The sequence below is a fragment of the Corvus moneduloides genome, chromosome 6 (assembly GCF_009650955.1).
Source record: "Corvus moneduloides isolate bCorMon1 chromosome 6, bCorMon1.pri, whole genome shotgun sequence".
NCBI lineage: Eukaryota > Metazoa > Chordata > Aves > Passeriformes > Corvidae > Corvus > Corvus moneduloides.
The window spans coordinates 32860368-32875283 of NC_045481.1; the positions used below are offsets into that span (position 1 = coordinate 32860368).

Sequence of the window (14916 nt, forward strand, 5' to 3'; positions counted from 1 at the left end):
TTAATTTTTTCCCTGAGAGCAAGGAGAGCAAAGAAAGAACTCCTGGCCTGTTAAAAGGGGCCAGGAATTTCTGCCCTCATCAGTTCCAAGCTTGTCTGCTTGACTTCTCTGCAATGAGAGGGGATAGTGGGAGTGCACTGTCAGTGTAACCCATCTGATCTTATCTGGGCCTGCAATATCATATGTCCTGCACTTTTGGTCTCTAACTCTCTTCAGGCCTCCCAAGGACACTGAGAAGACTGAGAACTACAAAAAACAAGGACAGTTCTAAACTGGAGAAATCTCTTCATTTACTTGCAGGAAAAAGGATATAACCTTTAAGCCAAGCAGTTTTCTGAACATATATCTGTATCTGAACATATCTATACATGGATATATGTAAGTTTAACCGAAAGTTTGAAACAGAGAACTGCTGCTGCTGCTGGGGAAGATAGCCTTGGCAGCCCATTCCAGTGATCTTGTCTGAGCCATGCCAAACTTTCATGCTAACTTATCACATGCATTTATGTAGCTTTTCTTGCCATTAGAACAAAAAAGGCAAGCCATATGCTTTGTGTTAACTCATAGCTTAACTAAGTCCCCCCTCTTTTTGCTTGGTGGGTGTGCATACAGTAGGACACAAGAAGGAGTTATAGTCGAGGTAAGTTAGCCCTTGTCCAAAGACACAACTACTTAAGAACAACTAAACAGCAAGGACATGGAAGATGGCCACACTACACAGGGCAGAGAAGCCTATGGGAAATTGGCTGTTCCCAGCTCCCTGAAGGCTCATCGGTGGAACACGTAGGTGTACCAACCAATGCATGCCACTTCTAGTGTTACTTGGTATGGGCCAACTATTTTTGCATAAGTAATATTTTAATTTCATGCTACTGTAGAGAACACTATGTTTTTCTTCCACAACACGCTCTTCTCAGAGCCCATGCTAATGCAGCACCTTAAGTTTTAAAGTGGTCATCTGCATCAAACCTATATTCAACAGGTGTAGTAGTTTAACCTGTAGGTATTCATAAGCTATGGAGATAAAGACTGAGATAAGTGTAGAAAGATCTGCATCTTAATGACAACAGTGCATTTTTTAGTGATATTGGCATGATTTTTGCAGGGAAGTCCACAATAATTAGTAGATTTTCAATAAATTAATTTTGGAAAGATTGTTGAGATTGCAGAAGTAAGCATCTTAAAGTATCCACAAGGCGAGTTCTAGTTCTTATTTCTCATCTTTTCAAAAGAGAAAACACAGGTGCATAAAGTTATACAGATATTTATCTGCATGAAGCAGAGTAATGACAAGAGGAAGAGAATTCATTTAAAAAAGTGTTTGGCAAGCAGAAGTCTTAAAGATAAAATCTTCCACAGGAAATCCATAAAATTAGAGAAGTATCATAGAGAAACTTGGATTTTCAAATTTAAACAAATCCCAGGAAGCCCAGACACCATTTGTCTTTCATTTTTCAACTGCTTTCAAAGTCAAGAACTGCTAGCCTAGGCAAAACATACAGGGCTAAACTGAGGGCTGCTTAGACTCTGGGTCCATCTCCCTTGATGACTCTGCTCACAAAACACATATGGAGAGACCATTTTAGTGTTATTGTAAAATTAGGGTAGAATGCCTCTGGCAATGCCCTTCCCACCAAAACTATGCATACCAAATACACAAAGCAAACAATAAGAAAACAATGGCACAGATCAGTATTTCCACAAGAAAACAGCAGATTTTTAAGGGAAAAAAGTTCTAAATACAGAATACCTGCCTATAAAGCGAAATTGTTCATGCACTTTAGCACTCCACAAGTTACTACATGCTCCAGAATATTCTAGTTTACTGGATTTTTTTTTTTTTAAGCATAAGAGATAAGGTATTGCAGATTCAGCTGCAAGCAGTGAACTATTTCACATAGACATAAATGACAGGGAGCCTTTTATTCTAACTACTGCATTTGGATTCTAGCCAATCCCTCAATGAAACGTGTAATTGGATAAATGTAGGTTATGGCATTAGTAGTATTCAAGCACCTCTATTCTATTTGAAAAGGAAACAGTTTTTCTGACCTTTAAATCTCACTACAAATAAAGGAGCAATTATTTCTCAATAAGAGCATCTGTTGAAAATTAAATTAAATTGAAGAAAAAAATCAGTTATTATTTTTCCTTGCTTTCATAAACCCTCCTTACTTGTCAGTTTCCTGAGGGTCTGCCAAACCACCTTGTCTTCTGTGTCTATCCTTCACACTGTGAGATTGCCAGAGGTGAGGCTCGCTCTTCATAAGTGGGGGAGGAAACACTCTTGGAAGTGTAAACTCTGGCAAATTTTGCATGTAAAAAGCAAGAGAGGGGGGATCTTTTTCAGAGCTGTGCTTAGAAAGCCTTTTTAAGAAGCATAACAAAAAGGTGCATTCTCATATCATTTGCTGAAATTTTATCTAGCAAGTAGGGGGTTTAATAAAATATAATAATTCTTGTAGTTACTGAAATCACAGAAATTGTGCTGCAAACAACTGTCTCTCACTTATCCGTCCCTGACATGGAGGTAAAAAGGCACCCTTTCCAGCACATGAATTTACTGGCATACCTTTTCACATTTCTAGACTAGTTGTTGTTACTCTGATGACATGTTTAAGCAGCCCTTTCCTCTCTGATCTATGCAGCAGATGATTTTTGCACAGCCTGTTTTCACTCTGTGCTCAGCATGCCCACTGGCTCTGCAGGAGTTCTGCTCGAGAAGTGAGAAGGAAAGCATGCACTACAGATCCACTAAGCAGATACCAGCCCACGTCTCTCTTGGAAAAAGGCATTAGGCTGAGAATTTTTGTGGGGTATTTTCCTATTTTTTTTTTTTTAATGATGAAACTGAAAGTTTTTCACCCCTTGGTAGAACTACTTTAATTTAAACTTGAATTCTGAACATACAAGAATGATTTCACTCATTTTATTGTCATCTAGGTTCAAGAAACTTTTTAACTTTTTTTTTAAATCAGGATATTTAGTTTGTCACTTCTCTTTGAAATTAAAGTCCCTCGACCACTCTAAGTCTGCACAGTAACAGTAAAGCTGGAGTGAACTTCTCACACTATTACATTATACTGAAATCAATGCTGTAGTCCTTTAAAATATCCCCCTCAAGTTCTATATTTTCTATATTACATATTCAATTGATACACATAATTCATATATATATATACACACACATAATGTTTATGAAAATGATTGAATCACCTTAATTTTCCACTTTCAGAAGAAAACAATATGCAGTTTGTCATTTAAACGGGCAAACCACGGTGGGATCAAAATATACCCACTGGAGAAAACCAGTATCAACAGCTGAGCACTGGCCACCACGAACACCAGCACTGTATGTTTATCACTGAGGGGTCTCAGTGACAAAGACAGAATGGTTTGGTCACATACTGCTCAGCAATTAGATGCAAGCACACCAGAAATTTTTCTTCATGGCTATGTTGCTTTCACCAATATTAAATTTTTGGAACAAGGCATCTATCTGTGCTGAAAAACAATTGTGTGAAAAAAGGTAAGGAGAACAAACAGCATAAATTTACATGCACACGTGAAACTTCTTGTCCCTCAACCATTTCAAAGCCCAAAAGTCAGAAGGATAACTTTAAAAATCAGTCTCCTGTGCTCTGCTATGTTTTGGATTAAAGGAGCTAGAAAGGACAGTAAAGAAGCTTTTGACAAATACAACTTATGCTGAATGAAGGTATGTTATTTCAGAAAACCTGTTTCCAAATCCCAAGTTAGGCTGCAAAAGAAAATTCATTTAAATATCTTAATCATCACTGCTGCATCACTCCCTGAGGAGAAGCTGCCACATTCCAGTGCAGCTGGAATTCAAGTGGCGGGCCCCAATGGAGGGGTTATTGCAGGTCACAACACAGAGTCACTGGAAAAACAAAGAAAAACCCATGAATCCTCCTGGGCTCAACTTTCTTTTTACACTGGTATTGGTGATGTTTCAGCAAATGACCTTGTCACTATATTTTATATAATATCTCTGTTATTGTCCACCTTTTACCAGTACTTTATTTTTCCAAATAATTTATTTCCTACAGCTTTACTTAATACTGAAAATACAAAAAGAAAGGAAGGCTTGAATTGATATTTCACCTGCAACATCAAGCAAGAAATAAAATATTCCCAAACAACCTGTTGTTTAATATAATACAGTAGAAGCTAAGCACAGATAAATATTAGGCCACTAATTTTTTACACTTTCTGAGCTTTGGGTACTGACCCAACAAACCTCTGGAATAGCAAGCCATGAGCGCTGTGTCCCTGTGGCTTGCAGTGACTACAACTGGTGCAGGGTCCTCAGCACTTCCCAAGGCTAAAAGTTAAGCTACAGACCTCCTGTTGGAATATACCCTTCAAGTCAATAGCCATTCAAACTTACCTGCTCCTCCCTGAAATGCCAGATGTGAATAAAAATATGTATGGCTTCAGGAATGTTGTAAGTCTTTGTTAGCAACAGCAACCCTTCCTTGAGGGTGCTAGGAAAAGATTTTCTATAGCTGCGAGTTTCAAGATAAGAAAATAAACCAAGAAAATAAACCAAGAAAATAAGAATTATATAGTATTTTTCTTAATGTTCTCTAGATATTATACATATAATCTTTAAGCACAATTTAGGTTACTTTAAAAACTGCCCAAGCACTTGGAACACTGCTTTTGAGAAGATCTCTATAAAACACAACCTCCATGTGAAAATAACTGGACTGTGGCAAGATTACAGCCAGCAGACAGTCCTAAACGAATATCATACAGGCACAGAAAATACTCTTGAAAACACTTGCCAGTATTGCTTTAATTACGTTTAAAATAGCAAAATTATGACACCGGTTTAATATTTTTAAGATAAGAAACATATCTAGGTGAGATTTGAAAAGTTCCTTGAAATGTGCTTTAAGCAATCCTATGCAGAACATCCACTATCAAAAGGTTTGTTACTGCTGTTGAAGAACAAGTAAAAATATCAGAAAGTAAAAAAAAAGAAATATCAATAGCTTATTTGAAATATAATGTCCCATTCAGGTTTTTAACTCAAAGCAAGTAGATTCTATTCTGATCTCTTTTATATCCACACAATTACATCTTTACCAGGAGTGTGCAACCACTTCTACAGGCAACTCTGTAAATTAGACTAAAATCTGGGCCAATATGTGCATTAATTTAAGTGTTCATATTAGATCAAGTAAACCCTATGCAGTAACAGCCCATGTATAGTTAATATTCTATCCATACATCTCTTCTTGATGAATTTTAAATGACTGTAGGTATAGGATCTGAGAAATAATTTGTCCTTTTTGTTCAAGTCACAGGAGAGCTTGTCCATGGGATAAATCTGCTGAATCTCCTTTGCTAGAGTATCTATCCCCACTTAAAAAAACTTTAAAAAAACCCCATGTTTTTTTAATAATGTCTTCTTATTCTGACATTGCAGCACATGAAATGGAAAACTGACCATCAGCTGAGTAAATAAGGCGAAAGTCAGGAAAAAATACTAGTTAAAGACTAGACAATCAAAAACCTGTAATGAATTGTTACTATTATCTCAAACCCAAACCAGCTGCATTACCCTCCCCCTCCCCCCCATTACTATAAGGTTACACAATCCAGTAGCTGCTGCTGGGGCAAACTTCTGAATGCCTCCACCTTTACTCTCACCAAGCCTTCACCAGGGGCTGCCATCCTTCCTCATTTAATTACATTTCTTAACTAGAAGATATGAATGTTTGCTGTGTGGTTACCCTTTTCTCAGACAAGAATCAGGCAGACCTGAGCAGACTAGTGCTGATGTTCTGATCCAGCAGAGGACTTGTGCAAGTCGAGCCTTCAACCAAACCAGGGGTCCAGCCAACAGACAGCCCTGGGGCAAAAAACTGGGTATTTGGATGTTTCATTGAGTCAGGACTCTGAGTCAGACAGGCTACAAGCTCCAGCAAACTGTAGTGAGATAACAGAAGACATGTTTTAGCTAACTTTATGCAAAAACTAGACTCTGTGTGTGTGCAAAGAAAATTATTTCACACCCTCTCTAATAAAGCCCCATCAGTACATACTAAACAATTCAAGTTTGGTTGGTTTTTTGCATTATTTTTTCACAAAGAATGACATGCATGTCTTATCAGACACACAGCTACATAATATCTGTGTACATTTCTTTATTAGGCAGAACACCCCCAGGAAATTTAATGAAATGCAATAGTTTATTTTGAAATCTGCAACAATATAAGATGACATGAATAATTATCTCTAAAGAAAAAAGCAGCTCATGGAACATTTTCAATTACGGTAATTTTTTCCCTTCAGGTTGCTTGATATGGTACTGTATCAGTGTAGTATCACTGATTGAGGTTTAGCTACACTTTCAGAAAAACAGTTGTGCAGAAAAGCATATAGCTGCTCTCCCCTCAAATTTCAATGTTCATATGATCTGAAAAAAAGAAAAGAAAAAGGTGCTGAACTGCCGTAAACGCAACATTACTGGCAAGAGGAAAACGTAACAACGGTTTGTGATACAACTTCTACTTACAACTTAATATAGCCCCCAAAATAGAGCTGGAAATAATTCTTTATTGGCTCATACAACTATGAGAAATAACAGCCTTTTCGTGTCTGCATGTGGGTAAGTCTGGAGTCTGTTAACCTCAGGAAACAACATCTATACCTACATATATAAGAGCTAGATATAGATTAGTGCTTCTTTCAAGAAACAGGCATTACTTATCTTTGAAGGCACATGAGAGTTTCCTTCATATATATATATATTCATATATCTATATGTATATGCATTATGTTAATAATTATGCTTTTCTTAGAATATATAGAATTTAATGTATTACAGTAAATCTATATCACAGACTACAGTACCATAAGGAATGCAAAACTGAAATTGTGCTAAACCAGTTTCACACAATTTTATTTGCTTAACCAGCACTACACAAAACTTAAACCATATCTAAGTGGGCAAGAAAATCAAACTACTTACAGAAGATAATGCAGACGTGTTTAAATGTCCTTTAGAATTAAGACCATAACAAAACTCAAGTATGTGAATATCTCTTAAAAATGAAAACAATACCTGGCACTTCTCATACCTTCATCTGAAGACGTATTTGCCTTAAACTGGATTGCACTGGGATCTCCATTTCTCAATACAATTAGCACATTTAATCGTGTCTGAACTAACAAGCAAATTATCTACAGAATACGTTAAGCAAGTTTACAAATTTGATAAATAACACACCATTTGGCGTATGTCCAGGACTAATTGCTTCAGACAGAACTGAGTCACCTTTGTAGAAAACAAATTAATTAGCTTCTTAGTAAAAAATGAAAAAAAAAAAATAAAAATCAGGGACTGAAAATTCAGAACACTTCCCCCCTCAAAAAACGAATTCATAAGCAAAAAGATCATAAAATCAAGATGCTTATTAAACATACAGATTTGAGTTCTACATGATTAAATATTACTCAGTCACTCCTGCAAAGAGATAATCTAATTACCCCATTACATTACTCTGACACATATGATTTTGACTCAGAGATATTTAAATTATTATGTGATAAATGTCAACACATTTACCTTACAGACTTCTACAAGGAGATGTCCCATATGGAAATTTACTTAATAGTGAAAATCTCCTTCCTCTCTTGTGCAATAAAACTACCTCACAGTGACTATATCTACAGTTACCAGCTCACTTCACTACCCAGTGGTCACAGTGCATGGTGTTTTCCTCAATTTAACACATTCCATCTTAAAACACACTCACAATGGGAGGTGGTAGTTGGGGCTGAGTCACACATGGCTCTGATCACGCTACATCTGTTCGGACTAAAGGAGAACTTTAACTCAAGTGAAGGCAGCAAGTTACTGAGTTTTTCTCGCTGTTGGTTGCCAAAGAAGCCTGGTCATGTAGTATGCAATCATGTTACTCCTGCATGAGATCAAGTAGCCCCTGGCAGAGGTGGTTCTCTGTGGTGTTCCCCATGACCACCACTGCCACCCTGCTCTCCTCTGGGCAGAGCACTCTCTACCCTTGCTCTGCTCTTCTGATGCCCGCATCTACATGAAGAGCAAAACCAGCCTGTAAAGGTAGCTGATAAGTAACCTACTGGGAAAAAAAAGCACCAAAACCACCCAACCTTTTCTACATGTACTATTTCTATTTTCTTCATGTAGAAGCTATGGCCTAAATCTCCTAAGGGACAAATAGTTCAGGTAAGTATGGATATACACTTTGTCTGGCAGTGTAAAAACAGCAGTGACATGACTTCCTGCTTTCTGACAGGTGGAATCGCTTTGAAAAAATATTAACATTCCCTTCACTGTAGAAAGATTAAATACAATCAAAGAAAGTGTTGTGATCGTAATTACAAAATTATAACATAGCAGAGGAATATTAGAATCTTCATCTAAATTACTAATGTATGTGAAGAAAACAGTTTCTCTAAATCCAGAACAGATTTCCAGTATAACAAAGATCAATCTTGACAAGCATAGCAAAATGTATTGATTTCTAGTAAGATTAGACTGTAATCACAAACTTCATACTGTCACAACTTTTACGTAAAAAAATGAAAGGTTTACCTGCCTAAGATCTGGCTTATTTGAACAGTTGGCTTTCCAGGAAGAGAACTAGGCTAAAAATCTAAATACAGATTTAGATTACAATATCACTATGTAATTATATGTAAGTAAAGAAAAGAAAAACAAGAGACATTTCCACAATCTTTTTATCATACCAGACAGAGAGAAATTTAATTTTTTGCTGGTTAAAGTCTATTTTTTCTTTTATCAAACTAAAAGTAATTTATAGAAATTGTTCAGTATTATTAATCTTGGTATCTTATGTGTGTAAATTTGAACTCCCTAAAAGCAGTTTATTATCTTTAATATAGCTATGTTTGTTTCTATACTGCAGAGTTTACCTTATTAAAAACTCCCATGAAACACTTGGATTTTCGTGTGAATTTTTGTACCAGCTACTGGGAGAATATTTGCTCTCCACAGAACAGTGAACATGACTTTCTACTACCAAAAAGATAATCCATATGTATTTTCAACACTGTTTTCCAGTTGACAGAATTAATCAACATCAGTGATACATTTCATAAAACTCCTAGTCAATTATTTCAGGGTAAGAATTTTAATAAACATTCTGTTATTTTGTGTGTATTATTTTTGGCAGTTTTATGTTTTCTAAAAGAACATTCTCGCCCCACCATAATAATCAGTGTGTATTGGTGCATACCTTTGGTGAGAACCTGCTTAGGTTTTTTCAATTTCATCAAAAGCCTATTCTAAAGGGTTGTTAAGAGTCTCACCTCCTTTGGTTTGCAGTGGTATGCTGAGAATGTCAGCCTCTGTGGATGGCTCATTGTTCATGCTGATGCAATATAATGGTTCACCCAAGAAAGAGGGTTTCTTCAATCTTTTTGTGTTGAGTGCTCTTGACATAAAGTAACCTTCAGTAATACTCTTATCTTCCATCTTCTGTAAAACTTCTAGGTCATCAGGTTCCTCTGTTTGGGCCAGTGAATCCTTTGATAAGTGACTACCAGCCAATGCTTTGCTGATATAGTAGCCAGGGATTTTGCTCTCTGCATTAACACATAAGCTTTTGTCTCCGAGTCCAGCCTCTTCCTGAGCCATTAACATCCCTACAATATGGTCTTCAACTAACATTTTGGAAAGACTAGATGTGGAGTGAAGAGTGGAGTCTTGACTTGTGTAACAAGGGGGACTTAATCCAAAAGAAAGAGATTCCTGAGACTGTGGCATGGTAACGTTACTTATTGTTCTCTGAGGCTGCATACATTCTTCCAGAAGGGTCTTAAGCTGCTCTTCAGAGAGGCTCGTTTGTTCTTCAGTCTGAAAAAAAAGGCGAGAATTTCTTCTGTCAAGATATAATTAATGAAAAGCAGCGCCATAAAACAGCTTGAGAGATACACTGGCAGAATCCATAAACAAATATCAATGTTTTTCAATTCAAACTGAATTTAAATATGCATTTCCATAATTACAAATTTTATGCAGCATCCTCACTAGGTTCTAGATGGATTCTGTGATGAAAGTTAGGACGGAAGTCTGATGTCCACAAGGCACTGAGGGGCCTTTGATTTTTTATAGTCTTCCATGATATCTGACTGGTTTTTTAATGACCAGAGCATGTACTTTTTCATGTATCTTGGTTTGTTGTGAATACATACAGACACATACATACACACACTTTAAGATTTTAGTTATTGAAAGCAAAATAGTACATTGCTAAAAGACTGTTGGGGCAATGCAGCTGGGATCAGAAATGGTTTTGGACAGCACCAGCCCACAAAGATTGTCACATACTGACTGAAATATTCCCAGCCTCTCATGGTAGAAATACCACATAGTGGCATTTCTCAACCATGTGACACAAAGCACATCAGTTACCTACCATGGCAAGCATGACCCATGGCATGTGACAGAAGAAAGCTCCATCTTCTGTAGAACAGTTTTAGTGCTTCCTTCAAGCTGTCACTGCTTGCATAGTTCAAAGATGTATCTTTTCAGTTAATTTCTTATTCAGAGAGCAGCACACTCCCATGATTTTTATCACACAGGTCTCCTTTACTGGAAGTTTCTTAAAATTTGTTATTAAAGATAATGACTGATATTAGCTGGTTATGGTGAAGAATAGCAAAGGATATTTTGCTTAAAGAGATTAGCAAGAGGGACTTACTTCCAGCTTTTACAATCTTTAATGCTCCTAAAAACAGAGAAGCACAATATTCCCTGACAATTTAAAGATTATAATGATAAGTACAAGACTATTTTTAGATATGTATAATACATTTGCCTATTAAATAGGAGCTGTAAAAGATATCGTAATATATATTAAAAATGTTGGAACACTATGCAACATTTAATAGAAAAAAATGCTTTCTACAATCAAAATCTCAGTTTTACCCAGCCGCCAAGACATAAAGGATCAGCTGACACACTAGTGAACTCTTAGGCTATAGTGATTTATGTAAAACAAAAATTGTATTCATTGTGTAATGACCTCTACAGAGAATTTACTTTACATTGTGCTAGAGGATGGAGCTACTGTCATTTCAGAGGATCAGTATCAGATGTTTAGCTGATATTTTTTTCCCTGAAGGTCTCTGATCCAACTATTGGAGTCATATTATCCTGTTTGACACTTATGAAATGACTTGGCTACAGACAAAGTACCACAGGGTGTATGGATTACACCTGAAAACTGATTATTCTTGTTCATCAGTGGGGACGGTTTTCAGTCAGCAAGGAAAGAGTATTTCTTTGAAAAACTCGTGGCTATTAAAACTTACAAGATGACACTACAAAGTGAAAAAGAATGACATTTTAGGTTACCTTCAGTCACCATTCTGTACTCACATATTCAAACATTAATAATAGCTAATAATCACTGCTACAGACTGAATACTGTACAGTTCAGGCACTAACTAATGTGTATAAACTCTATAGAGTTATTTAACCCAGTAGTCTTTTCCTGCAGATATCAATTTCCTTCCCGAAGATACTCCAAGTTTCCTTCTTACACATAAAACAAAAGGCAACTGCATTAAAGAAATCAAGATGTTCAGGGCTTTTAAACGTGCAAAAAAAAAGGTGGGGGAGGGGAAAAAAGAGCATCAACAGACTATCATTATGGGTAGAGATCTTTATTTAGATGAATACAGAATCAGGCAATTATACTGAGATTCATCTAATCTTGTTATCAATCAATGTATTTTTGATAATATAACTGAAATCAAACCATGAGCTTAAGCACTTACATAGATAACGTGCAAAATATTATGACATCTTCAAACTTTACTCATGCTTCTAAATTTTAATCCTAGTTCGGAAAGTACTCAGTGATGAAAAATAACTCAGACAGTGGAAAACAATTAGTATGAAAACACTATGATGACTCAAACATGAAACATGAAATTTTTCAAATTTTCACTTTCAATGTAATCTACTGGCCCATGCTAAAGTCCTTCCATGTCTTGAAAAAGTATTTTAATTTGCAGGACAACATTTGTTTCCAAGTAGTGACTATCAGAATGGACTCACTGTAAGAAACACAACACATTCACACAGGAAGACCCTAACATAAGAGACCACTACTGGAAGCACAGCTGCATCGAGAGTATATCCACAGAGCAGATTATGCTATGTAAACATAACTATATTTGTAACACAGAAGATTCTCACATCTGGAAATCCACACGGATTCCCACATGGTTTTGAGTGTGTGGTTCTATACTAATTTATTTCAAAGCTCTTGGCCAAGATCATTTAGAGCTAATTTTATGTTAATGACAGGGCAATTCACTCACTGCAGAAAGAAATTATGTATATGGAGCAAATGAATGATCAGTACAGGATTAACACCGTGAGGAAGATCATCTTGTCCAGCCTTTCTTTGGTCCTTTCATTTCCCCCATCCCCACCCCATTTATCTACAGTCCATTTTCCTTCATCCAAAATTTTTTTCTTCTTTTTTTTTTTTCTTTCAGGAAAATCATACGGCTTGTATTCATAGATTACCTTGATTATTACCAGAGGGGTAAGTGGGAAGATTTAGAGCCTAAGACATATGGGGAGGGAAATGAGTAAAACAACTACAGAGTTAAAAAGTTTGGGAGCTAGTGGGCTTGTTTTTCTCCAGAGTGGCAGGCCTGCAGCCAAAGCAGACAGTGTAAAACATTCCTTTGTTCCTTCTATTTTCTTTTTTTCTTTCTTTCTCTCTTTCTCTTTCTCTCTTTCTCCCTTTGGATTTTTTGTAAGACATGCATGTGAAGATAAGGACAGTATTTAATAAACCTCTCCAAAAATTACATTTCAGAATACTAAAGGCGCACTGCTATTTTCTTTCACCAAACTCAGGAGATGACTATAGGCTTCAGGAAAAATACACAGTGGAGAAGATAAATAGCCATCAGTCATTCACTCAGCAGCCAGGAATTTACATTGAAATGAAAGCAGAAATGCTGCTGTTGAAATGAGGAAACAGAGTTTAAGGAAACACTGTAGGGAAAGTCATCTCACAGCAAAAAAGGCTGTGCATTTGCAACCAAATGAGCATTTGAACTCATGGAATTGCATAATACAACTGTATTAGGAGTCTGCAGAGTATATATTTGCACACACCAGAAGCAATCCAGTCACAACTAACTGTAATAGTTCAGAGTCATGACACTTGGATCAGTAACAGTCTTAGGGAGACACTGGATTCTCTATCTCCCAAGCTTTCACTGCCCTCATTGTAAATAATTTACAACTCCTATACAGAATAAATACTTCAAGATATTTCTTTAAAAATACAAGGACATAAAATTAATGTCATTCAAAATGCAGAAACAGCCCACTAGACAAGGGAAAATGAGGTATCAGGTCTGGTTCCCATTAAAAACTAGAAAACCTTTTAATTGTTCTGGCTAATTTTTAATAGGACACTGAGTCCTATTCATTTCCTAGGCTTTTTTACCGTTAATGATCCAAAAAACTAATTCCTAGCCAGGAGTTTAGGAGCCTGCTAATGACCTTTACTGTTTATGTGTGGTTAGCTTCTCACACATTTGTGGCCCTCCTCTGACTGAAGATTTCTTGTTCCTTGCTGAATTCCTCCGTGACAGGAGTCTATAGAGAAAACCTTACTGCATGTGGTAGGAATGCAAACTTGTAGCTCGCTGTGGACAGCCCTGCTGTGACTACAAGTTTTAAAGTTCAAATCTTTAGGCTTTCTTTCTACACCTACACAGTAACAAAAACAGACTAACACTGAAAGCCCTTATCAGATTTTACCATAGGGAGAAAGCTAACATGTCAGGATTATTTCTAATTATAGTAAATAATCATAAAATGACACGGTAAATGAGCAAGCACTAGAAAGTCAGGATATTTAAGGACTCATGTTGCTGGCACATCTATAAATGTGGAAATTTTTTCCCTAGCCTGAAGGTGCTGCAATCAATAGTTCTCATAACACTTTATTTGCTTGAAATAATTTACTTTGATGCTCTAATTTGCTGATGTTTTTACTGGTGTAAAAACAGTCAATTCTAAGGTAACTGCTTTCTTCCTGATGAACTCCTCAATTTTAAGAGAATACTGATCTATTGAGACAGAGTTCAGGTTTTTGACAGATCAGCACAGGGAAGTTTTGTAAGTTTTAGTTATTTAATAACCTATTGACAATTTCTCAAACAGCTCTGTTCTGTTTTGAAAAGGCAGTCCTTGCCTTCTGTCTCTATATTACTCAACTCAACATGCACCATCAACTCCAAGTTCTCACCTTTCTGCATCACACCCAAGCATCATGCACTTGTCTATGAACAGTACTGGGCAGTGCAACTGTGGAATATTATTAATATGCTGCATAAAAACCACATGCATCATGTCACTGTGGAAGAGCTTCTTACAATTTCCAGAAATGTTGAAAGCCCGAAATTCTCTTGCACCACAGAAGTCAGCTTGGTGTCCATAACTTGTAAACTGATTCAAATTAATGTAATATGTCCATTGCGGATTAACCCCAGCAGACAGCTAAGCACCACACAGCTGCTTGCCTACTCCCCACCCTCTCACCCCAAAAAGGTAAGAGGAAAGGAAGAGAAAAAGAGTGAAGGAAAGAGTAAAAACAGTAAAATTTTTGGATCGAGATAAAAATTGTTTAATAAGCAAAGAGAGGGAAAGATAACAAAACAAGCAATGCAAAGGCAATCACTCAGCATCTCCCATGGGTAGACCAACACCCAGCCAGTTCTGAGCAAAAAATGATTAACTTTGTAGAACCCTCTCTTTTCCCTTTTTATTACTATGCATAAGGTTATATTCATTGGCATGGAATATCTCTTTGGTTAGTCTGGGTCATCTGTCTT

General features: G+C 36.6%; 1 protein-coding gene across 1 annotated transcript in view; it reads right to left on the bottom strand.

Moving 5' to 3' along the window:
• Positions 1-6164: 6164 nt before the first annotated feature.
• The window catches only part of FSIP1 (fibrous sheath interacting protein 1), a 69380-nt gene continuing 60628 nt past the window's right edge, over positions 6165-14916 (bottom strand). The window contains exon 11 of the mRNA XM_032110890.1: positions 6165-9895. Within this exon, the coding sequence (XP_031966781.1) occupies positions 9320-9895 (576 nt within the window). The 3' untranslated portion in view covers positions 6165-9319. The remainder of the gene's footprint in view (positions 9896-14916) is intronic.